A 24,344-nucleotide genomic window follows, 5' to 3' on the forward strand; every position below is an offset into this window, starting at 1 on the left:
GATAGGCCTGCCGGATGAACTAATAAGCGGTAACTTGGATATCACGTGGATCTAAGCGGCCAAGGAGCCAATCGGCGCCCGTTAACCCTAATTTGTGTTTCACCCACGTGGCGCGGCGCGACACTTGCACGCCAACCCGCACGCGTGTTGGCGATTGGAGCCACATACTCTGACAAAGTACCAGCTATTTTGAGAGAAATGATCCTGAACATGGTTCCCTCGTTTGACAAGACAATTGTACATACGAATGAGTATTGGCAAATTAGCTCTTTAGATCCCTATTAAGGGTCATATATAGAGAAGTCTATTGATACGATGAAGCTACTGTCTTCGTCTCTCAATATTATAAGTCTTTTCGATCTCTTTTTCATATCTTCTAATGTGATGCCTAAGGTCCAAGAGGTTCCATCTTTCTAGCAATCCGGCAGCAATATTCGTTCACAAGTCGTCCGACTAATCTGATCATGGACTCACCCAATAGGGGGTGATGAGAGCAAGTAAGATTCTGTGAATGCAACCCTGGGCAACGGGCTGTCCACCACTCCAATTCTCCAACTGCCATAGACTCGGATATTGTTAGACAGAGGCATTGGCCCTGGTATTTCGGAAGATGTGAGGGCTCGCGCGCTAGCGGTGCAACCTTGTTGAAATGATCGGGAATCAATTGCTTCTGCTTTTCTCCGAACAGTGTCAGGCCATATTTGATTTCCTTTTCGTTTTCCTTTTCATGTGCAGATGGCGTGGTAGACGTGTAAGTTGCCGCATCGAGCAAAACAAGAAGAGCTGGGTATTGGCCGTGCCGGAGTCGCCATAATGAAGCCATATCGTACGCGGTCAATCCACCCAGAGAGTAACCTCCAAAAATGAATACATGTCCTGGAGAAACCCGCTTTTCTACATGATTGATGTAAAGCTCCGCCCATAGCCGTATAGTCTCTGGGCCCTCCGATTGGCCGAAGAACGGATCATGAAGTAACAACACATCGAATGAATCGTCCAGCAGTGGAACCAAGGGCGTATATATGCTGCCTTGTCCCCAAAGTCTTGGATAAGCACGATTGTGAGCCGAGAGTGTGTATGTCGAACAAATTCAGAGTTCCAAGGGGACTCATTGGTGTCTTCTTCTGCGATCCTTGTAGAGACGACTTCTCTTAACGCAGCCGGAGTGGAGTTGTTTAGAATATCATGTCCACACTCAAAAACAACAGGATTTTGTTCTCTTCTGCCAGACGTGGTAATTGTTTCTGTTTTAGTTTGGAATTACACTATCAATCAAGACTCTGCATTCTAGTCATTTCCCAGAAGAGCCCACGTTTGGCTATAAGCTGCTGAGGGCTGCCAACCTCGGCTCCACGCCCTTCTTGCATCACGCAAATCACGTCGGCGTTCATGACTGTGCTCAAACGGTGAGCTACCATAATCGTAGTACGATTCTTTTTGACGGCATCAATAGCCCTCTGTACGGCAGCCTCCGACTCGCTATCCAACGCTGATGTAGCTTCATCTAGTAGTAGAAGCTTAGACTTGCGCAGAAATGCACGCGCGACAGCAATGCGTTGTTTCTGCCCTCCGCTGAGCATGCTGCCACTTGTACCCAATGTCGACGATAACCCATCACTACACGTACGGTGTTAGATCCCACAAACTCCGGGGTAACAGCGAGAATGTACTCACGGGAGCGATTGAACAAAGTCAAGTATATTGGCTTGTGCGCATGCAGTCAGAATGTCGTCGTCGCTCACTTCTTGCCTTACTAAACCCACAGCGATATTTTCTCTCATGGTGCCAGAGAAAATAGTCGGCTCTTGGCTTATGAGGGAAAGTGTCGATCGATAAGCTTTCACATCCAGATTACGTATATCATGTCCATCAACCAAAATCTGCCCATGGTGGAACCTGTAGAACCGTGAGAGCAGAGCAAGGCATGTGCTCTTCCCACTTCCACTCTGACCAACCAATGCGAGCGTCTGTCCGGGTTCGATGGTAATTGTGAAGTTGTGCAGGGCATTCTTATTTGGCCACAGGGGATAGGCAAATGTCACATTCTTAAAGGTCACTTGACAAGGGTCACTGCCATGAAGAAGCTCATGTTCTGTTCGTTTAAGCTCCGAGGGCCCAGAATCAGTAAGTGGCGACCGCATTTCGTCCTCGGGATTGCCGAGCTCCATGACATTCTGAAGCTCCTTGGCAGCATGTATGGCTTTACCGGCATCAGGGGCAAAGGTGAAGATTGATCCAGCGATTTGAGAGCCAGATATGAGACTGACGAAGCACACATAGACCTGGAATTCAGAGTATTCACCGTCCGCTATTAGAGTACCACCGTACCAGAACGCAAGGGCGGCGCAAAGATATACAACAGATTGTGATGCAGCGTAGAGCGCCGAGGTAATGAGGATGGAGTTGAGAGAATTCGCTGCTTGTGTAGCTAGGAATCCATCATAAAGTGAGAGAACTTGGTCTTCAAGACCAAATGAAGCCACAGTTCGCATACAGCGAACAACTTGTCCTGCATATGCGGCCGAATCCACTCCGCTCTGCCTAATTCGAGCGTCAAATGCCGCAAGCACTTGTAGGCGTAGCCAACCACAGGCAACAACAGCAGGTATTGTTGCTGTGCAAACAAGAGCCAGCTTCCAGCCTATAACCAATGAGACCACTATGCCTCCCACAATGGTGGAAATGAAGGTCAAGATTCCCCCAAGGACTGGGCCTCCCATTCCAGCAAGATCGTCGGTGCTTTTTGAGAGTATGCTTGAGAGCGCACTGGGGGAGTTTTGAGCTTCATCGAAGAAAGCCATGTCTTGGTCTATGATCCGACGGCAACAGGCCACGCGAACACGCCGGCACAGCCTCTGCGTTGCGTACGACAGACTCACTCCAAGACCTAGCCAAAGTATGAATCCCGTCCCAGCAAGGGCGACGTAAAGACCGGTCCACAGGTTGACCCCTTGTCTCAATTGAGCATACTTGCTCTGTGGTAGCCCGATGATGGTGAGTAGCTTTGCGAAAAATATGGATTGCCTGGCATCAATTAGTCAACCCCTACTCGCGTGTTGAAGATGTGGAGGTGAAAGATGGGCTTACGCTGGAATTTCTAACCCTGCAAGTATTGCAAATGCAAGACCAAAAAGTAAAGGCTTCCAGTCAGGGATACTGATGGATAAAATGAATGACAACGCACCCTTTGTCCCTGGGTTGTGGAACGTTTCTTTCTTGGGCCTGTCTTTGGGCTGGACAGTGGCAGATACTCCGTTTTTTTCATCATCGGACTTGCTACCATAATATGAGGCACTAGCTTGTATCAAATCACCTTCATCATTGTCAGAGTCCAACGAAGTTGATGGATTTTGAGCGTTTTTCTTGATTTGTTGTTTCTCAATCAGCTGCAATCCGCAAAGCTCTGACAATTCGCTCTCCGCTCCAATAGAATCCGACTGTGGCTGTGTAGGTAAAGATAAACAGACCGATGCTAAGATAGACGTAGTAAAGACTGAATGTCGATATTTTGGATCGAAACTCGGCAACCTCCACGGATCCCGCGGCGAAACCGTTGAACACACCCACCAGGAGACCGTATATGACCTGTAAGAAGGCGATGTCAGCGGGGGTTATCGTTAGAGGTAAAAGACTTCCCCGACGTACAGGCACGAGCGGGTTCAAGGCACCTGCAATAACTGCGCAGGCCGAACCGACGCACAGAATGGTCCTGTCGAGCTTCGTCGCATAGTTAGCTAGTTCCGGTCTACCTGTATCATCATCCGGAAGGCCATGCAATTGCCTTTGAAGGACAGCTTGCTTGTGTTCTTCTGAGCTCATGTCGGCGGGTGACAAGCTCATGACTACTTAGCCCAGACCAGTTGTAGTTGCTTCCGAGTGAAAGTCAAGCAACCATGCCTGGCGGCGAAGGATGGAGACAAGACGTGACGAGTGATCGAATGCGTGACGGCAGTGCAGCTGCTCCTCGCTTAACAGGTGTCTTTCTCAATTCGATACACTTGATGTTGACAAGAGTTGTGGTTGTCTGGGGGGGGGTTAGGGGTGGAATGACAGGGGTGTGACATCCTCGGCCACCGAGCTTACGTTGTAGTTTAAATGCCGCCAACCTTGGAAGTGCAGGCACCGAAGAAATAATTGGCCCACGAACTTTACAGTAGCAAAGATTAATCACTCGAAAATGAGAGCCAACTTCGTTCGGAGCTGTTTCTTCGGCATGTTATGGCTTTTGTTGATATTACAGTCAGGATTAGCTAGTAGTCATACTACCCAGGTTGGCCTTTCGCTCTCCATTAGATGGCATGATGGTAAGAGTATCCCAAAGACAGCACATAAAACCTTCCGTTAGATAAATTTTAAGAGGGTGCAAGTAAACAAGCAAGAAAACCAACGCACAAATTAAATTTTCCAAAGCCTCGTTATAACTACAAGGTGTTGGAAAAAAAGAGTCCATCGAATATCTCAAGCCAAGCGCTTTTGCATTCCCGCTCACGCCCTAAGAATATGCACCACCGCCTCTGCCTTCTCTTAAAGAATTAGACAAGTTATAGGAAGCGTGGGGTCTAGTTACCACTAAGATGATCCCTACTAAATCGTTAATAGAGGGACCTATTCCTCTTCGGAACCCGCTAATTCTTTACCTAGGACACATTCCGGTCTTATAAGTCTGAAACTCCATTTTCCATTTCACCGATTAACATAAGGGGCCTTGTGTAGTGAAGACATACACTTGACACGGGCCACCTACGGCATTCCAACCGAGCTAGCGATCTACCATCATTTCTTGAAAGAGGCGTAGACCCTAAAGACCCGACCAAGTGCCATAATCACAGCGTACTTCCAGAGGCATGGCCCTCTCTTGAAGACATTCTGGGCTACCGGGAGAAAGTTAAGAAAATAATCACTGCACTATACAGGGACCCAAAAGCAATGAACAACAGAACCATCATGCGTGCACTATGGATTGGATTCGAACATGAAGATGGAGAAATATTTTCTTTGCATCCCAGTGCTCAACTTATCGTCGTATAGGCCTCTATCTCGACACATTTTTGTATATGACTTTACAAAGTCCATTGCGAAAAACATGAGTCTTTACCCAAATAGGAAATAGAGGCTGATTTGAGGTCCCCAATATGGCATCGCCAAGGCAACGCAGCCCTCGCATGGGCCGCTTACTAGCTGTTTCTCCACTAAACAAGGGTCTCACGCATCCACAAGGAATTTTGACCCGTCCGTACCGTGATCCCCAGCTGTACAGGACGATCACTCTAGCGGGGTGGACTTCCTTCAGACCGTCACCCGTATTGAGGCAATAATCAATATTTAATCCACCTCAAATGACTCTGCGAGCTCTGAATAGTCGCCTAACAGCTCAATTTGTGGTATAAGCCAAACACCTTGGAAATTTAAAAACCCCGCTCCGGTACACATCCCTAGACCTCGCCAAAGTCCAACTGACGCACCAATCGACATCCTGGACAGTCCAATGGGTCAAAAGCGGGGGCACTGTAACATGCATTGGTTGTGTAGGATTTTGTTGTATTTAATCGTGTCTAGATTACGCCTATAGAGGAATTCCTGTAGCAGGGTTAATATTGATACCAGGGATAGGGAGAGTAATGAAGTAGAGGTGCTGTTGTTTTCCTGGGGTAGTAGACTAAAATCATTCATGATTAAATATTAATAGATACTGCTGATAATTTATGCCCGAGGTGCACTTAAGAAATATATAACTATTTCTCTCGCCAGAGCAGTGTCAATTTACAAGAAACCCCACAGCACAACCCGCACATATCAAATAGTCTCAAACAAGAGAGAAAATAAGTATTCTATATAGGATAAATCAGAATAAATAAGAATTTTTACATCATTAAATGATCTCAGAACAACTGCCACGAAAAGGGATTAAATATGTGACTAGTGGAAATAATCGTTTTTACTTTGCTAAATCATGGGGTTATGCGGGAAATTTATGCAATTTTGGGCGGCTTTGGACACTTTTGGACACTCTGGGTAGTCCACAGGCGGACTTTGGACGCCCTGGGGGTGTCCATGGGCAGGTTCTAGCGAGGTCTACACATCCCTGACCGTGGGGTCTTAGATCCGAGGCTCTCCTAGGATATGCGCATCAATAAAATGCCTATTATGCGCTGACTAGACCGCTAAGAGGCCCATTTTACATGCTTGAAATGAGTAGCTTTTCAGCCCAACCTAAGTACGATACATCAGAGTTGCGGCATCCCATTGGTGCAGCTCATTTTAAGACTGCTAAGCCGTACTTTAGGTATCGGGGGTGTTGAAATATGACAATTGTGGGCAGTCGCGCGACCGTTGGGGAACTGATACTCAAACGGGAGGATTATGATAGAAACGAAACATCAAATATATATTATTAGACGAGTATCAATGTATCATACCTTCTCAGTAACTTGAGCAAGGAGATGGGGGATGGGGGGCAATGGAACGTAAACACGTTTTGTGAGGGGGCTCGCAGGGATCTGCCACTAGTTCTCGCCATATGGCTTTTTAAATAAATATGCTCCTGGATACTACCTCAGGAAATGCACGAATCACCCCATATCTAGGTATCTGCCTGCTTCCTTTGTTCCCTTGGCGAACTTTGGGTCAGGAACCCCGACGGGCCCCACATGAAGTACCATATCAAAGTCAAGGCTCACTTACTATTCCTCCACGTCGATATTGACTATTGCGAAATCACCTATCATGGAACCCACAAGCAAACGTTTACGTTCTGCGTGCAATCAGTGTCACGCATCAAAAGTGCTTATTTCCTTCCCACTCATGTTCACCCGAGGGTTTCGTTAACAACCCATTCACTAGATTAAATGCAGTGGCGAAAAAATAGGTTGCCAGAGATGTCTCAGTGCTGGTTAGTGATATGTATTGTTGCATACTCATTGCACCCTCTCACCTACCACTTCTAGGACACGACTGTCAGTTTGAAGTCTCCATGGTTGGGCGATGCTCCAAGGGCCGCAAACGCCGCAAAACAGCCACGAACACAGACATCACTGATGTCACCAGCCGTGACTCGAATTCAGGCTCCACTGTACTGAACGGCGAAAGAAGTAGCAGTCAGGAAGTCTCCTATAGGCCCTTGCCAGCTTCTGCGTACTCTACCGGCTCGAATCGCGTCCAACTAGATTTAGATTTAACTGCAATTCTCAATTGGAACACTTATTCTGCGCCGGACCCTGCTGAATTCGCGGATCACATCATGTCACCGACGGACGAATTTGGACATGCGATTTCCCAGCTTGATATTCCAATTTCAACTGATGGGTACGCCTCTTGGTTGGAAAACGGGTTGGAAATGGCTTTTGTCCCATCCTCCACTATTGATTGTGTCTCTACAGCGCTTCCCCCCACGCCTGATGAAATTGTGGTGGGACCGGGAATCGCCTGCACTTCCGAAAGCCTACAGCAGCAACAGACCGCTAGCTTACCGGGAAATGTCGATATCAAGCCAGAGATCTGCACACTATTTCTTATCATGTCGAATCTGGAGGCCGAACTCGGCAATTCTGGCTCAAGCATTGACAAGATCATGCATACGGTGAAAGCAAGCACGAAAGAGATCGAACAAGTGATACAGTCCAAACAATGGCACTTTCTTGTGATAGGTCCAATGCTAGCACTCGTCGCCATTGAAGTCGCCTTAATTCTAATTGAAAGCATTGTCTCTCGTTGGGGGAGCGTTTGCAAAAACCCAAGCTTTGATCTTTCCACTGGCGATTCGCAAAATCCATCTGCTCTCACACTTGGTCAGTATAGGGCTGAAAGCGAGGAGGCTGTTCTCATATGGAGACATATTGTATTAGCCGAGCTTCAGCGCTTACGCAATCTGATTGAAGTCCTCGGTGGTTATCTTGAAGGTTCGAGTGGCGGTCAGAATGGTCGGCGACCGGTAGATCGTCTCAGGAACTCTTGCATCTATCAAGAGCAAAAGGCGACATTTTTAGTCGCAACTTTACAAGGAGAAGACTTGACCAGGTAGTCGAAGAAATTTGTTGATTGTCTGCTACTCAAATAAAAGTGTATCTAACGGCCTCCCGAACTTCTTTGGCAATGTTCAACGCTTCTTCGTGACTCTTCCGTGAGAATACATTAAAGTATGCTAGGAAGGTGTTACGACCAGTGCTTGGGTGTGGAATGCGTTGCCCTCCTTTGACAAGACAACCACACTTACTGATGAACTCTGCCAGATCAGGTCTCCGTGAAAGTAGATCCTTGCAGATGTCATCGGAATCAAAGATGCCTTCACAGGATGTGGAGAAGTCGGCTGGGATGAAGACCATCACACTGGTGTATTGCGGTCCTTTGGAGTATGGGCTTGCAAGATCACGCACACGAGTCTTATCATCCACGGCTAGGAGTAATGCTAGGCCCCAATAGTCGATTCCGTAGGTGGATTCAACAATTTGGGAGCCTGTCATTCCCAGAGGGCGCGGGTTAATCTCGATAAGCCATGCCTTCGGTGGATTATCACCATCATTGGCTCGCTGAGAGAGCACCGAGACCCCGTCCCTTTTCATGTACTGAACGGTGGAGTTCTCTATGCGTCCTTCCAGGTGCATCACACCGCTCCTCAGGCCAAGTGATAGCAGCATACCCAGGAAAGATTTGCGCAGCAGTTCGATCTCCGCCTCGGGTAAGTTCGAGGGGTAAACACTGCACAGCTCATGGAAATTGTTCAAGGCACCAACGGTTGGTCCATTGACATCTGCTGGTTTTGGTAAATCATCGCACACCTCGAAAAACAGAAGCTCTCCATCCAGAAGAACAAGATTGACGTCGACCTCGGGTCCGTCACAATAAGGCTCAATGACGAACTCGGGTCCGTGGCGGGAAGCGAGAATTGCGCTTGCGGCGTCTAGGAGCGCGTCACGCGAATCAACGCGGTACACCCCTTCAGAACTCCATCCCCCACAGGGCTTAACAATCAACGGGTAGGGTAAGTCTGGCTCTTGGGATATCGAGATGACTTGAATGAGACTTGAGGCATGATAAGCTTGGTGGCCGGCGAATACGCTCGTATGGTACTTGTTTGTAGCAGTCTTGAAGGCTTCTGGAGACGAAGTTGGCAGGCCAAGAACATTGGCGGCTTCAGCGACGTAGGGCTAATAGGTATCCGCAAAGGTGATGATGCCATCCACGGGTTTACCGTAGGTCCGTAAGGACTCGAGGATGTGATCTTTCATTTCCTTTCCTGGGGGGTTTGTCAATCGGGTTGGAATAAATGCATCGCATGACTTCACGTGATGGGGGCTTTCAAGCCAATGTCCGGCATTATCCAAGACGACCAATTTGATCCCCAACGCCTCCGCCGCGGTATAGAGGCCTAGTCCATTTTCTGGGTGTGAGCTGTTGGCTTCTACCAGTGCAAGTGTCCTTTGACGTGCTGGCTCTGGAGTAATCCATTGGAAAGAGAGACGATTCTCAAGCTCTCTGTTCAAATCCGATGATACAGTCTCCAGGTCAGCAAGGGGTACCGGTTGCACGAGTATGCAGGCTGCCGCTGCAGAGAATATTGCTGGCAGGAAGATGTCGTCATTGCGGAGAAGCAAACTAGGAGTCAAACGCCCTTCATAGCTTTGCAGTGGATTTGTAAAAGATCTGATCTGTTCAACAAGCGGACAATCTTGAAGTCGTAAAGTGATGATATCTGATCGCACTATGTATCCCTTTGCCAGCGGGACGATCAACTTGATTAACCGCTCTTGACCTTCGGCCACCGACGCTAAGAGAGTCTGTAGCAAGAACTGGTGGACTCCTGGGGTGTCAAAGGCTGTTTCCTCTAACGTCGCCGGTTCCCCGTGGGAGATGAGGATGCTTAGGGCCTTAAAGTCTGTAGAGAGTTCGCCCCCATCAGTCATACATCCACCAGTGACATTGGCAAATGCGATGTCAACTGATTGCCATTGGTGGTCCTGGTATGAGCTTCGCAAAACTCGCCAGTTATGTTCGCTGATCAAGTCTGCTCACAATCAGTTCTGCTTAGCCTAAAAGACTCACGCATGAGACGTAATCTTACCGTCTTGGTTCCAGATCTGGACTGTTTGAGAGGGTACCATTATGTGAAAATTTTATTGAGAAGATGACCTGCCTGAAATATTGGAGGGGTTTAAGCGGGGGAAAGCCAAGCAAGTTCTTTGTTTGTCTTTCGGAGTCCGATCGCCGAGCACCAACGGTCCCCGAGCCATATACCCTATATGAACTATACACTTCCATAGTACACCAAACAGACCGAGAATGTATACCGCAGCAGCTCAATCTACTAACAACATTCTGTCGAGCAAAAATCAACAAAACTGCCCACTTATCCCATGATATTTCGAAGAGACAACACCGTCATTTTGATATCACTACAACATGGGAACAATTGCGGGCAATTAGCCAACGAAAGAGCCATTGGAAAACTCAAAAGTCCTTTTGACACGAGTTTCAAAATTCCCTCACTCTCTGCCGTCGGTTCACTCAGCAGCTTCGGCCGTGGAACGGCGAGATGGTGTTCTCAAAACCTGGGCTATGCTGCTCCATATGTATTTCTTGTCAGACACAGTGGCGTTCGCTGTGTTTGACATGGGCAGTGAGAGGTTAGCAGTGTCACACTGCCCGATATCTGTTTTTCAAAGCCCAACGTCCAAGCCTGTCCCTGAATTGACGTTCACTTCTTTTGAGGCTAACAAGCATCGCGATCAAGTCAATACTGCCGTCTCTTTCATTGATGTTGACGACTGCGATAGCAAATTTAGTTATATCTTACAACCAGCTGAGATATTGAATCGCGAATTACGCTTATACACTCAGCATACCTGCGTTCCACGCAATTGTGCGTCTCAGGGACCTGGGGGGAAGATGACGAACTTGGATCCAACGAAGAGGATCACTGCAAGGCAGGCCCTTGAGCACCGCTGGTTCAGGCAAACTATTCAAGAAATCTCCGATGTTTGAGAGATAGTCCTTGAATATTTTTCTCTCGTCAGAGAACTACACATAATGGAAGTGCAGTTAAACAATTTTGTATGATAGTTTGGTGGTCTTGGGTCAATGAGTCAGGTAAAGAGGGATCCTAGGAGGCTGGATATACACAGTAGCACTCATTGTAATATTGAACTATCCGTCAAGTTTAATTTGTTGATTTAGCGCTAAAATTGTTCACACTGCCGACGTGGTGTACTATATTCGAACAATATTCACGAAATATTCGAAACCACCCATTCATCACTCATAATCCCTGAATAGCACTAGCAAGGCCATACATATTCTCCAAAAATACATCAAACTCAGTCTTGACCACCTCCATATCCTCATCAATATCATCAGTCCACCGATGAACATACACGGTCCTCAATCCACATTTCTGCGCGCCCCGCAAATCATACGCATGCGCCGCAACCAAAACCACCTCCTCGGGTCGAAGCTTTACAAGCTCCAATCCTTTCTTATAAGCCTCGGGGCGAGGCTTATAAGCACCCAGCAGCTGACTGGAAAATAACATGTTAAACTCTAACCCGGAAGACCGAGTCAAGTCCAACTGGAGCCGTGTCGTACCATTTGCATGGACAAAGACTTCCAGACCGAGTTCTTGTCGAAGACTCTTGATTGCATCAGAGACTTCGGGCCATGCTTTCTGCGAGTGCCATGCTTCGATAATTTGCTTCTTATTCTCGGCGTCGAAGTGCGGTTTATGGTCGGGTGACTGGTCGAGAAGGGCTTCCAGGGTGCGGGCAAGGGTGATATCGATGTCTTCTGGGTGGAGGTTTTCATTCACGCGCTTGCTATTCTCTAGGAAATATTGCCTGCGCCATTCTAGGGCGAACTTTGAGGCTTCATCTTTGGGGATTGCAGCGGGGAGTGCTTCCACTACGCTGCTATGCCAGTCGAGGCATGTTCCCATGAAGTCGAAAAAGACAGCTTTGATTTTTGGCTGAGACATCAATGTGGCTGGTTCTTGGTATAATGGCTAGCAGGGATTGTGCAGGTATATTATGGAAAGAGTGGATGTGGGTGGAATCATGATTTATGAAGAAACTTCGGAATTCAAGTAAGCTGACATGCAGATCTGGTCCACTTGGCGGGGAAGCTTTCGATTAGAAATCCAAATGCTTCAGCCGCCATTCCAAGGTTTCGGGCATTTTACCTAGTTTTCCTGTTTTATATTCTCTTTACTTAAAAGCTACAATGCTCATGCTAATTTAACCTACTAGAAAAATAAAATATAAAGACCTTTGATATGTGGTCTTTAAATTAAGATATATTAGCGACAAGACCACGAGTAAATTCACCATGTATGTATTAACATTTACCAAAGACCCGCAAAGATTCCAGTCAATGCGTTGAAGGCCCAAGGCTTACCAGATCCCGCGACCTTCTACGGAAAATATAAGTCCGATTAATGACAAATTCTCCCGATTTGACTCTCTCATAAAAGTAATCCAACATGGCTTCAGCCACTTCACAAACTGCATCCTCGTCGGGAAGTTCTCCAGCGACGCGGATTGATAAGCAGTGAGAGTACCTGTGATGCATGGGTAACTCGTCGATTCTAACCTGTCGGTTCACGACGCGGTACATCATAAGGCGGACCAACTCCAGATCTGCAAGCCTGGCCTCATCGGGGTCAAAGTACACTGTGGCCCACACAACGTGCTGTCCTGATGGACCGTCCGCTACGGGAATATCCTGGATGCGAGTTCTGAACACGGTTCGTGTGGACATATTGATCTTTGTGGGGTTATTGATTATGAAAGTGAGAGATCGTTTGGTTTTAGTAGAACAGGGAGTGAAACAGGGCTGAGTGAGTATTTTCTCTCTAATGGTGGTAATACCGGGGTATAGGAGGTGACGGTGTTTAAATATCCAACACTGAGACAGCATGATATGCCCTATTATGGTAGGCTGTTTGAGCCGTTGATAGAAACAAAGATTCTTTTGACAACAACCGCTTTGTCGAGTCTTCTGTGCTAATTATGGGAATGTAGTCGACAAAGTATTCGAATATTTCTTTCTTAAGACTCGAAATCAAAGGGCACGAACCATTGACATCCATAAGCTCATCAAATGGCCAAATAGCCATAGATGTAGAGATCTCTTTGTTCTTAGAGTAGCCATGGAATATACCAAAACAAGAAACAAAGATCTCAGGATCAGTGCATTACATTCTTTGTCTACATTCCCTGTCCACCATATCAACAAAAGAAATGGATCCATGTCAATGCAACCCCTAAAAAGCATCCGAACTCAAATGAAAAAACCGAAAAAGTCTCTCCCGATCAATCTGAACATTCCCCACCGCACATTGCGCCTGATAAAAAAGCGCCAAATCCAACGCATCCCTAAGAAAAGCATCAAAATACAAATCCCGAAACCGTGCAAATGCCCAATAATCCCCACGGGCCGGTAACGAGAGACACCCCATGACTCTGTGGTGCATGGGCTCGGGGGTAATCGAGACACTGACATTGGGTGATTTCTTGGAGATTCTCACATGGATGGTCTCGGCCACAATATCCATGAACTCTGCATCTGTTTTGTTGCGGTTCTCTGGGGTCGCAACGAATACGTTTACCCATACTATGGGACCTCGGATGTGGCATCTCTCATCGGTGTGGATGCCCTTGTGGGTGAACATACCTTCTTGGGCCATATTGGATCCCTTTTGGTTTGTTACTGGATGGATTGGGATTTGGTGGAGGAGAAGGGTTTCTTTGCTATGGGAGCCACTGCTAACTCTTAGGTATGGATTTTCAGACAAAGCCGCCCTGGTGGTTGACATGGGAACTTATGGGATATTTTCGTAGCATTATATGAGTTTGGATGTTATAGGGGCTTTGTTGGGATTGAACGTATATGTTTGTTTGATACAATGGCTTTCTTAGGTCAATTGAAGATGACCTAGAAATGATCTGCATTGTGGATTGCTAAGACAAAGACCTTTGGATGGTTAGTTCTGATCTCTACATAGCTGTGTAATATATATTGGTCATGGATATTATAACTTTATTCTCATATATTGACTCGTCATCTAATGTTATGTGCATGCAAAATGCTAATCAGTGGCTGCTCTTAGTGAAACACTCTCTATATATCCTCAACATCCCATTCCCTCACAGCCTCACAGCTTAATCCACCTGCCCATCCAAGTCTCAACAATCTCTTTAGCCTCATCAACCAAACCAAGATCAAGCAACAACTGCGTCGTCCCCCGCACAGCCGAATCCAATGCCGAAAAGATCCAAGCATGAGTATAACTAGTATGCTCCCCAATAAAGATAGTCTTAAACTCCGTCTGATAATAAGCAGGCAAATACAGCTCCTGCTGCCCAACAAGTGGACTAGCCCAGGCACCCGCCTGATGCTGATCAACCTCCCAGCACTGGCGATTGTACACACCCGTAAACTGCTCAGCAGCAATTTCGCCATGAACCTCGACCATCGTGCGCTGGATCAATGCAACGTGTTCCTCCTCGCTCAAAGCTGCCGTCGACCGAGCTGGTGTTCCCGAGACATACGATGCCAGAATCACACCTGGTCCGGTCGCGTTCATGTTGAAGGAGGGGTAACAGACACTCCCGACGCCGGGGACATCGACTGACCCGCATCCGCCGAAAATAGGCTCTTCCATGTGTTCCCAGAACCGTGTCTTATAGAGCAGCGACATCTTGCACGAGGGGTCGTAGTTCATGGTTGAGATTGCCCGGCTCAGAAGTGACGAGTACCGAGGTAGATCCCACAGTCTTACTTTGCTAAATGGTGTAGCGACAACGGCGTAGTCGTATTCTTTTGTTTCTGGTACCACCTGGAACGGATCGTCGCGCCATGCGACGGCGACTTTACCGCTTGTCTCGTTGTAGATTAGCCCTGCGACTGTGCGATTTAGGGTCGTCTTCTCTGCGACATGGGGGTAGAATGCGCGAGGGAGGGACTCCAGACCCTTGTCGATGGTGCGCCATTTTGTGGCTGCGAAGTAGACGTCATCGTAGAGACCTCCCCAGATTGGGGAGTTGTCTGAGCTGGCCACGTAGTCCGTTATGTTGGCGTCGTAGCCCATCGCATATTTCAAGTACCCGGCCTCGGACCAGTGGAACATGCCGTCGTCGACTGCTTGCTTGTGGGCTTGGTACATGTTGGTTGCGATCTTGCGGATCGTTTCTCGGTTGTTGATTGTAGTGTAATTCTCGAATGCGGATTCGGCTTCTGCGGCAGCTGTTTCGTTGGATGAGGCTGCCTTGTAGACTAGCGATGAGTTGGCGGCGACTTGGGCGGCACTGGGGATTCGGCCGTTGGGGAGACGGTTGCCACCAGAGGCTGCGGGCACATTGGGGCTATTCTGAATAAAAGGGATGAAGTTGACCTGGAGATCTGGCTTGTGTTTGTTCATCTTGTTGAGGACGCTGGCGAGCTGGAAGACCATGTGGTGATCTTGGATTTCGAGCGTCTCATTCGTGTCGGCATAAGTGATGCTAACGGGGAATCGCATTGGTCCCATCTCCTGATATTGATACTGATCAGGAGTGGTGTTGTTAAGGTATTTGGTACGAATGCGACCACCGACTCGCCCGGATGATTCGTAGATGTGCCAGTCATGGATACCAACAGACTCGAGCAGCAGACTCGTCATCAATCCGGACATACCACCACCCAGAATAGCAACAGAGGTACTCTTAGCTTTGGAAACAAATGCTTTGTTATTCTTCTTTGACTTCATGTAAGCCACTCCGTCAAACCACGGTCCCATGGCATCTGCCACATCGGCGATACTCTCTCGCTTCTTGACAGGTGACGTGACCATGATGGGAGAAGAGCGGCCCACAAGTGTCGATCCGGAGAAAGCATGTAGACAATGTGAATGGGGTGCATCATATGGTGTGGTCCAGACAAATCGCTCCGGTTGCGCTTCGCGTTTCACGAACGTGCTCCCGATCTCATGGTGACTCTGCGTCGGATCTTGAATCCCGCATTCCCCGTATACAAGCTGCAGATGACCTTCGAACTGATCGTCCAGGAACTCGATGTGAATGTTGTGCAAAGAGTCGGCGGTTACACCCCCGGGGCTGTGGAACCGTATCACCTCGATGTCTCTCCCCGCGACCCCGGCTAGGCTCAGGCCTGATAGACCCAACCCCAAGAGGGTATGTTGTAGATAAACTTTCATCCTTGATCCGGGCAGGAGTAATGTGGGAATAAGATATGAGCGCTTGGCGATATTCCATTTGTGTTCATGCTTGCTAGACACGTTTTATATTTCCTTTTTTTCGGTTCCATCGAGTATCTTCGGAATACTGGACCCCGTATCTCGAACCACCACTATCTTTGAGGGCTGACTCACTGCAACTCTCTTATCTAGCGGTAACATTGTAGCTGGAGAGGAGATGTAGATACGAGGTCTACATCCGCGATAGTATGTACGGATGCTATATCCTCATTTGCAGCTTGGTCAGCGTCGATATCAGCCATCCATGGATGGATCTATCTTAGGCTGTTACGTAAAATCGCAGCATGTCAAGCAAGGGCGTGTAAGTATTCAGTTAGCACCTCAAATCTAGCTAGCTAGAAGCTCGGGATTCGTCGAGTGCAGCCTTTCACTGGCTGTCAGTTTTTCTTATCAAGGCGGAATTTCTTCCGACGCTATACTTTATCTTAGACCAGGGTGTTGGAGCTAGTCCGGGGGCTCGGTTTATTCCATCCATGGATATTAATCGTGGGGAAGGAGAATCTTTGTAATCAAAATATGAGCTCAGTTTGGCTTGGATCGGCAATCTTGATGTTCTTATCATTTAAATCCGCAACTACCCAGGCAGGTACACCCGTGGACAGGACGAGGATAAGGAACTGAGCCAATAATGAACGCGCTTTGGCCTGTGAGAAGGCTTGGCAAGAGGATCTTGGCACGCCCTTTGTTTGAACGCCTTCTGGAAAGGCCGAGAGATATACTCCGTACCATTCTTACATATAGGCTGGAGTTTAACACCCTTACAACATAGATTGGATATCTTGTTGACGGTTATCATCAGATGTCGCTCCCTCACCTATTATGGGTTGTCTTTCCGTCTCCGCTCCCGAAAACACCCGTTGATACCTTGATGGCTGCTAGTTAGCACATGAAGTTGCCTTTTGTTTTTGAATAACTGAATGGCAAGAGGTTACTTTCCAATACGTCTCTTCATCGGACGAGGCTAAACTCTCATCTGTTCCCAACGTTCCAGTTGACCCGCTACATGTACTGTTCTGCGAGCGCGTTTGGCTACATAACTTTATATCAAATGACTCATAGAGAAGGAAACAGCGAAGAACAGAGGTAACATGCAATTAAAGGAACATATCCAACCAAGTGGAATAATTTCATGATCGCTCTAGGGCTCGGGACATACATCACCGGTATTTACCCGGAAGGCGCCGGACCCACTCAGCCACTGCGGGGAAATGTCCGACCATGTCACGTGTTGGTACCTGAATATGCATACAACAATACAACAGTGCCTGAATTTATTTTCAAAGGTTACATGTATATATTGAAGTCGTCTGCAAATTTTAAGTCTCTTCCCACCTTTCCCTGCCATCTATCTAGAAACTCGAGAAGGAGGAGAAGATATTATAGAAAAGATATGTTTAAAAAGACTACCAAAAATACATCACAAGGCCGCATAAGCAGGTGACTATTCTTATTAGACTTGATACACATTCCAACTACCCCAATAAACGCAGCGAGATGACTCAAATTCATTTAAAATAAACTAGAATGGAAGTCTGGCTAAGAGACCTTCCAACCCCATACAGGCAACCTCAGCACAGTCGTCGTAAAAGCACTCGGCCAAAATACCTCGAATATCATCCAAGCCAGTCTGAACACAAAGGCAATCAAACTGGAATTTATAGTTCAGGAAGTAGCATCTAGGTAATCCGCGCAAGAGGGCACGAGGCGGAACATCCAATGCCATCTCCGGACCAAGTTCCTCCATATCACCTAGTAGGGAATCAAGAAGATCGAGTTGGTCGCAGACTTGCCAACAATTCTCCATGCTGAAGCCATCATGTTGTAGCGTGTGGAGGACGCTCTTCAAAGTGGCTGTGAAGTTCTTATGGGCCTCGTTGAAGCGCCGTTCAAGGGCCTGGGCATCTTCAGATGAATTCATCTCTGGGAGGAGATGGGAGAGGTGTTACTTCCAAGATCCTTCTTATGGGTGGTACGGACAACTTTTGTAGCGGCAAGTCAAGAATGTAGAACTCAATGGAGCAGTAGAGAACTGTTCCAACAAGGACACCTGAGTATGGGCGGAATTCAGGCTATTTAAAAGCTTCCAGCCAGCTTTGACACTTACTGGAAAGACACTAATTGAGGACATTGAAATCAACAGAAGTGAGACTACTCATTGTTAGCATTTCATTTATTCCGATTATGTCCTTCGGTCAAACTCTCAATGGAAGAAATTCATTGTTCTTGGTGATAGTTACTACAGGTGTTCAAGACCAGCAACAAAGGGGGGAACTCCAAGCACAGAAAGAACAGCAACATTGAAAGAGATTTTACCTGGAAACAATTGAGCGCGATTGAGCGCTTTTCCCTTGGCTTTATCCAAGACATCGTGTATGTAAATAATGAAATAGTGGATTATAAGCAAATCCAAAGGTCAAGTTCAGATATAACGCTGAAACAGCAAAAAAAAATGTATATACAAAGTTTCATAAATCATTAATCACAACATATCGTTGTCTCCTCCAATTTCCGTGTCTCATCCCGCACGTCATCTATTCCCACTGTGACAACCATCCAATCACACAAGAACTTTCCCAGCCCCGCACCGATGAAGATGCAAATAATCACATAGACATTGAAGTACATGGCCAACAACATGGTGATATAGGCCCCTGCAAAGGTGACTGCGTGAATCACAGACCTCGTCAACTGCTGCAATGGCGTTGCGCGAAATGTCACGGCCGTTCGTGCAGATTCAAATTTCTTGGCAAACGTGCCGTGCGCGGCTTGGCGCTCAAATTGGCGGGTCAGGAAGTTGTCGTATTCCCGACCAATGCGCCGACAGAACTCGACCAGTACAACGAGCAGAATCGTGCCAATGCAGGTCGCAGCAAACATGCCATTGTTCTTGACCTGCCATCCGGTGGACAGGAAGCAGGCATCGATGGTGTCAAAATTGAACAGCATCTGGCCTTTGGTTAGCGAACCCACTTGAATCTCCAAATCACTTGGCACTCACCGAGACCTTGCAGCTGCTCGAGCTGCTGCCATGGTCCATGCCCTCCATCTTGACTGGTATTCTGGGTATGCGAGGATGAGGAGTTGAGGAAGTGGCGTGTCCGATATCAGCGCTCGAGGCCGACGGTCTTATTATAACCTGGAGGCCTCTCCCCACCTGCGCTAAGGCGAAGTGGAGAAACCCAGCGATGGCGTGGGAGAAATGTGCTCAAATCGCCGCAAATGCGAAATGGCCACATTTAAACTTGCAAATTGGGATTCGCCTAATGGCAATGAATAAAAGCTCGTGTGGTTCTCACATCGAATCTCAAAATCTCTTTTGCGCTTCGCCATGACCAGATAATCCAACGGACGCAGAATTTGGTCTTCTTTATCAACTTGAGCTCAGTTGTCGCTCCACGCTCATCAGAAGTAGGCCGAGGTTCATACTTGGTCTTCAACATCAGCCCACTGCACAGGGCAGTTCAAGACACAATGTCGTCCCCAAAATTGGATGTTCGCCACATCCAAAACATGAGTGCGGCGACATCATTAGAGCCTCATTGGGGATACTACGATCGCGGCCTCCCTTGCACCAGCGATGCAGGATCGTGCGCGTATCTCGACGTTGTATACGAATCACATGACCTAGGAATGCTATATTCAGGCATCATGTGGTGTGTCATTGGCACAATTTTGCTCCTTTGGGTCGTCCTGAACCAGTTCAACGCGCCAACGATATCACCAACACTAGCAGCACCACAACTAGCCGGGCTATACAAGGTCCGCCGCTCTGTTGCCTCATTAGCCCGGAAATACCTCCTGCCCGATGCGGCTCGCCTGATCTTTGGCCGCACAACACGCCTTCAAGTGCTCACCCTCGCTCTGTTGGCTGGCTACCTGCTCATCTTCAGCTTTGTCGGCATCCTCTACAACACATGGGTCACGCCTGTCTCGAAGATGCCCGGTGTATATAATACCCGCAACAGCATCGGCCCATGGTCAGACCGCATCGGCACTCTGGCCTACGCCCTCACCCCACTTTCCGTGCTGCTGAGCAGCCGAGAGTCCTTCCTCTCTCTCATCACTGGCCTGCCATATCAGAGCTTCAACTTTCTCCATCGATGGCTGGGCTACATCATCTTCGTGCAAAGCTCACTGCACACAATCGGCTGGTGCGTCATCGAGCTGAGAATGTATCAGCCGCAACCCACTGTCGGAATCGAGTGGATCACTCAGACATACATGGTCTGGGGCATCGTCGCCATGATACTTCTGCTGCTACTCGTCGTGTTGAGCACACCGTGGGGAATCAGACTCACCGGTTACGAGACCTTCCGCAAACTGCACTACATCCTCGCCATGGTCTACATCGGCGCCTGCTGGGCCCACTGGAAACAACTCAAGTGCTTCATGTGGCCCTCGCTAATCTTCTGGTTCCTCGATCGCGGAGCTCGTCTCGTTCGCACAGCCCTACTACACTACCACCCCGACCACTCCGGTACTCTCGGTCTCGGCTTCAAGCCCGCCGATGCGACCATCACCCGTTTCCCGGACACCGAACACGGAGATGTCATCCGTCTCGATCTGCACAACAACCAGGACCCCTGGTCCGTCGGCCAACATTACTACCTATCCTTTACGAAATGCAGCATCTGGCAATCCCACCCCTTCACACCAGTCAACCTCCCCACCGTGTCAAACGGCACAGTCCAACACTCCTACATCCTCCGCGCGAAAAGCGGCGAAACGAAAAAGGTCGCCGACCTCGCTGCCACCGGCACACCCACAACACCCGTCATCCTGACCGGCGCATATGGCGAGTCCATCACCAGTCACTTGACACCAAGCACCAATATAATCTGTGTCGCCGGCGGGACCGGCATCACCTACGTCCTCCCCGTTCTGCTCGATCTCGCCCGCCAACAACCCTCACCAGACCGCAAGGTCGAGCTCATCTGGGCGGTCCGCCACACGGCGAACACGGAGTGGATCGCTGCAGAGCTGGATCTCTTGCAGAAAGCGCGGAACATATTGAACCTCGAGATTCGCATCTTCGCTACCCGAGACGCGGGGAGCAAGACGCCCTCGATTGAGAACTCGGATTCCGATAACTGCAATCTGTCGGTCCCGAAGCTGGAGGAGAAGGTCGTGCAGGTCACGCCTTCTAAGCCTGTTTCTGCGTGCTGTGGATGTGACAAGCCTACTGCTGTGGAGCGGCTCGGGGGTGGTTCGGATGATATCAATAGACATCCTGATCTTCCGCGGTTGGTTGATGATTTCTTGGCCCAGACGGTGCGAGGCCCGACTAGTGTCTTTGCTAGTGGGCCTGGTGGCATGATTAGTGACCTCCGGGATATTGTTGCGTCTTGTAATTCTGGTGGGAAGGTTTGGAAGGGGCAGGAGAGATTTGATGTTAGTCTTATCTGTGATGATCGATTAGAGTGGTGAATGGGGCTTGTATATATTGCCCAGGTGGCTGCATTCACGAGTATATAAACATCACCAGTCATGGATTTAATGTACATATTTATCATGACGAATATCATGGCTCATATATATCAACAGAGGAAATATTGGAGTGAGAACAACATAGCACAAGGGTCATAAGTTCTGTTACAGTGCCGCCCGACATCGCCTTCCATGTCGGAAACATAGAAATGCTCTTCAAACCCTAATCACATGATACGGGAAAATTCCACGTTTTGTATCTATCCGTAATAATACTAGTTCTTTTTCATATCCTGTAAGACAGCTCTAGCCGAATCCATGGGAAGCACCCAGTGACTGGCAAAGGAGTCCCTCTGGATGTTCATGATGTCAAGTATACCCCGGCTCCCATGCCAACCTTCTCTCCCTGTCGATTATGAAGAGAAAGGACTATATCTGGGATACCTGGCGTGACGTTCTTGTACATGAAAAGACTGGCCATGTTATTGCGAAGAATCTACGAAGAATACGACTTGTTTGTCTTGACTCGGAACTTTGTCGAAGCCCCAGCAGCATTTAACACCGTCCAACGACGCTCTGTAGCACCTGCAGTATCGAACACCACACCAGAAAGATGGTATCGCCGTCTGGTTCATATGTATGACCAACGAGAAGGGTGGGGACCTCGCCGAAATGGCAGATGGAATTCAATAGATCGCACCGTCGATGGAAACTGCCGAGTCGAACCCAGAAGTTGAACCCAGAACACCGCGGATCCTACCAGCCAATAAAAGCGAAGCGACAGATATCAAGAAGAGTGCAGGGAACAACATTCAGGCTATTGGGTCGAGTCCATTTCGATCTGATCCAGACTCGTGAAGGCTTCAACAGTGACAAGTGGATTACCCACTTCTATATCGATGGCATCAGATATCATCAACTAGGGACGCTCCCGAGCAAGAGCGGTTGCCGAGAAGCCGTCAAGAATTTTGTCTTCATTCATTATGACAAACTGGTTCAGAATACCGCTTCGGGCATTCCATTATGACAATGAGCGCGTAGCGGGCCTCACTGTGATTAAATATCTCGAGGCACGCGGATTCGTAATTGAGGACAGTATTGTGGGCACCCCAGAGATGAACAGCTTCGCGGAGCGATCTGATTGGGAGGGGTGATCACGCGGATGCGCTCACTCATCGAGGATTCGAAATTGCCGAAGGAGTCACGGCCTGAAGCTGCACTTTGAGGGCCGATGGGCAATATCGGACCTATGGAATCGGCCGAAATATATCGGAGATAGCACGCACGCAACCGTCTTTCGAGTATGCACAAGGTCTTAGATTTTGATGCGTAAGCGAAGACACTGTCTGGCGCTGAATAATCCATCCATTACCACACTCTTCTTGCCGATTTGAAACACCAAGCCCGAAATTCTTCAGTTCGTCCGATAACCGACGGATTCGGTTGCGTCATGACGTCCTACCACCGAAAGATGATTATCCACCTGCTGCCTATAAAAACACACATTGGCATTTTTACAACTTACCTTCAGAATCGAGAATCCTGCAAGACATTATAACAAACATCGACGTATCCCACACGACTACAATTATGCCTGAGACAATCAAGACCGTCAGCATCCCAAATATTGCGTGGAAGATTGCCGCCGATATCTACTTTCCACCCAACTTTGACGAGAAGAAGGAATATCCTGCCGTCGTCTCTGCCCACCCTATCGGCTCCTGCAAGGAGCAGACCTCGGGTAACATATATGGAAAGGCAATTGCGGAGGCAGGATTTGTGGTTGTCACCTTCGACGCTTCTTTCCAGGGCGCCTCAGGTGGCGAACCCCGCTTTATCGAGGACCCCGAGTTCCGAGTCTCGGACTTCCGCTTTGTTGTCGACTACCTCCAGACACTTCCCTATGTTGATGCCGAGCGTATTGGCGTGCTCGGCATCTGCGGTGGAGGTGGCTACGCCATCAACGCGGCCATGACGGACTACCGCTTTAAGTGTTGCATCGGTATCACGCCCGTGAACTTTGGCCGCCTCTCTCGCGAAGCCTTTGGTAACTTCGACCCTGTGAGCTCACTGGAGAAAATGGCCAAACAGCGAACCATTGAGGCACAGGGTGGCAAGCGCCTTGTCATCAATTTGCTGCCCCCATCAGTCGATGACGCCAAGAAATCGACCGCGGACATCGATGTGCTCGAGGCGACCGAATACTACAAGACCAGCCGTGGCCAAGCGCCCAATGGCTGCACAAGCGGTCTTTTTTCTTTCAATAGTGCCGCTCTCGCGTGGGATGCCTTCAATCATGCCGAGGTACTTATGACCAAGCCGCTCATGGCCGTCGTCGGTGACAAACCCGGTGGCTTTGGCGCCTACCGTGATGCCCAGGAGATCTATGGACGGGCTGGCTCCCAGGAGAAGCGCATTGTCGTGCTACCGGGGATTTCGCATTACATGCTTTACGACAAGCCCGAAGCTGTCAAGCCCGCACTAGATCAGGTCCTTCCCTTCCTTAAAGAGCACCTCGGCGACGCTAGGTAGATTCGGAACCTCTGTAGCTCAGGATGGAATGAATAAGTGAATGATCGGAAAATGCTAGGAAGCAAAGCTTATGCCCATCCCAAATTCCAACCCCTTTGGTAGCCTGTGAGAATCTGGAAATCAGTTAGGTCGCTGAATATTTAGTATC

The 24,344-nt window shown here is 48.4% G+C and overlaps 10 protein-coding genes across 10 annotated transcripts; 4 read left to right on the forward strand and 6 right to left on the reverse strand.

Moving 5' to 3' along the window:
• Positions 1 to 1,268: 1,268 nt before the first annotated feature.
• N7471_002326 (ABC transporter ATP-binding protein) lies at positions 1,269 to 3,875 on the reverse strand (the record flags this gene model as incomplete). Its single annotated transcript, XM_057275046.1, has 5 exons — positions 3,646 to 3,875; positions 3,439 to 3,585; positions 3,088 to 3,386; positions 1,675 to 3,024; positions 1,269 to 1,617 (listed from the first exon to the last, which is right to left on the reverse strand). The coding sequence occupies exons 1-5, from the start codon at positions 3,838 to 3,840 to the stop codon at positions 1,269 to 1,271; spliced, it is 2,340 nt and encodes a 779-aa protein (XP_057139684.1). The 5' UTR covers positions 3,841 to 3,875.
• A 3,095-nt stretch (positions 3,876 to 6,970) lies between these two features.
• Positions 6,971 to 8,017, forward strand: N7471_002327 (uncharacterized protein; the record flags this gene model as incomplete). Its single annotated transcript, XM_057275047.1, has 1 exon — positions 6,971 to 8,017. One exon carries the CDS (start codon positions 6,971 to 6,973, stop codon positions 8,015 to 8,017), a length of 1,047 nt encoding a protein of 348 aa, XP_057139685.1.
• Positions 8,018 to 8,045: 28 nt separating this feature from the next.
• Positions 8,046 to 10,094, reverse strand: fmpC (ATP-grasp enzyme fsqD; the record flags this gene model as incomplete). The annotated part of the gene is made up of 3 exons (XM_057275048.1): positions 8,046 to 9,140; positions 9,177 to 9,997; positions 10,055 to 10,094. 3 exons carry the CDS (start codon positions 10,092 to 10,094, stop codon positions 8,046 to 8,048), a joined length of 1,956 nt encoding a protein of 651 aa, XP_057139686.1.
• Positions 10,095 to 11,248: 1,154 nt separating this feature from the next.
• N7471_002329 (Haloacid dehalogenase type II) lies at positions 11,249 to 11,920 on the reverse strand (the record flags this gene model as incomplete). The annotated part of the gene is made up of 1 exon (XM_057275049.1): positions 11,249 to 11,920. One exon carries the CDS (start codon positions 11,918 to 11,920, stop codon positions 11,249 to 11,251), a length of 672 nt encoding a protein of 223 aa, XP_057139687.1.
• A 1,590-nt stretch (positions 11,921 to 13,510) lies between these two features.
• Positions 13,511 to 13,759, forward strand: N7471_002330 (uncharacterized protein; the record flags this gene model as incomplete). Its single annotated transcript, XM_057275050.1, has 1 exon — positions 13,511 to 13,759. The coding sequence occupies one exon, from the start codon at positions 13,511 to 13,513 to the stop codon at positions 13,757 to 13,759; it is 249 nt and encodes an 82-aa protein (XP_057139688.1).
• A 378-nt stretch (positions 13,760 to 14,137) lies between these two features.
• On the reverse strand, positions 14,138 to 16,177 carry N7471_002331 (flavin monoamine oxidase family protein; the record flags this gene model as incomplete). Its single annotated transcript, XM_057275051.1, has 1 exon — positions 14,138 to 16,177. The coding sequence occupies one exon, from the start codon at positions 16,175 to 16,177 to the stop codon at positions 14,138 to 14,140; it is 2,040 nt and encodes a 679-aa protein (XP_057139689.1).
• Positions 16,178 to 17,756: 1,579 nt separating this feature from the next.
• N7471_002332 (uncharacterized protein) lies at positions 17,757 to 18,155 on the reverse strand (the record flags this gene model as incomplete). Its single annotated transcript, XM_057275052.1, has 1 exon — positions 17,757 to 18,155. The coding sequence occupies one exon, from the start codon at positions 18,153 to 18,155 to the stop codon at positions 17,757 to 17,759; it is 399 nt and encodes a 132-aa protein (XP_057139690.1).
• A 557-nt stretch (positions 18,156 to 18,712) lies between these two features.
• On the reverse strand, positions 18,713 to 19,283 carry N7471_002333 (copper transporter family protein; the record flags this gene model as incomplete). Its single annotated transcript, XM_057275053.1, has 2 exons — positions 18,713 to 19,183; positions 19,236 to 19,283. The coding sequence occupies 2 exons, from the start codon at positions 19,281 to 19,283 to the stop codon at positions 18,713 to 18,715; spliced, it is 519 nt and encodes a 172-aa protein (XP_057139691.1).
• Positions 19,284 to 19,708: 425 nt separating this feature from the next.
• On the forward strand, positions 19,709 to 21,664 carry N7471_002334 (ferric reductase family protein; the record flags this gene model as incomplete). Its single annotated transcript, XM_057275054.1, has 1 exon — positions 19,709 to 21,664. The coding sequence occupies one exon, from the start codon at positions 19,709 to 19,711 to the stop codon at positions 21,662 to 21,664; it is 1,956 nt and encodes a 651-aa protein (XP_057139692.1).
• Positions 21,665 to 23,254: 1,590 nt separating this feature from the next.
• On the forward strand, positions 23,255 to 24,196 carry N7471_002335 (alpha/beta hydrolase; the record flags this gene model as incomplete). The annotated part of the gene is made up of 1 exon (XM_057275055.1): positions 23,255 to 24,196. The coding sequence occupies one exon, from the start codon at positions 23,255 to 23,257 to the stop codon at positions 24,194 to 24,196; it is 942 nt and encodes a 313-aa protein (XP_057139693.1).
• Positions 24,197 to 24,344: the final 148 nt, after the last annotated feature.

Source organism: Penicillium samsonianum (genome assembly GCF_028829775.1).
Source record: "Penicillium samsonianum strain IBT 33392 chromosome Unknown utg000002l_segment0_segment0, whole genome shotgun sequence".
In the NCBI taxonomy this organism is placed as follows: Eukaryota; Fungi; Ascomycota; class Eurotiomycetes; order Eurotiales; family Aspergillaceae; genus Penicillium; species Penicillium samsonianum.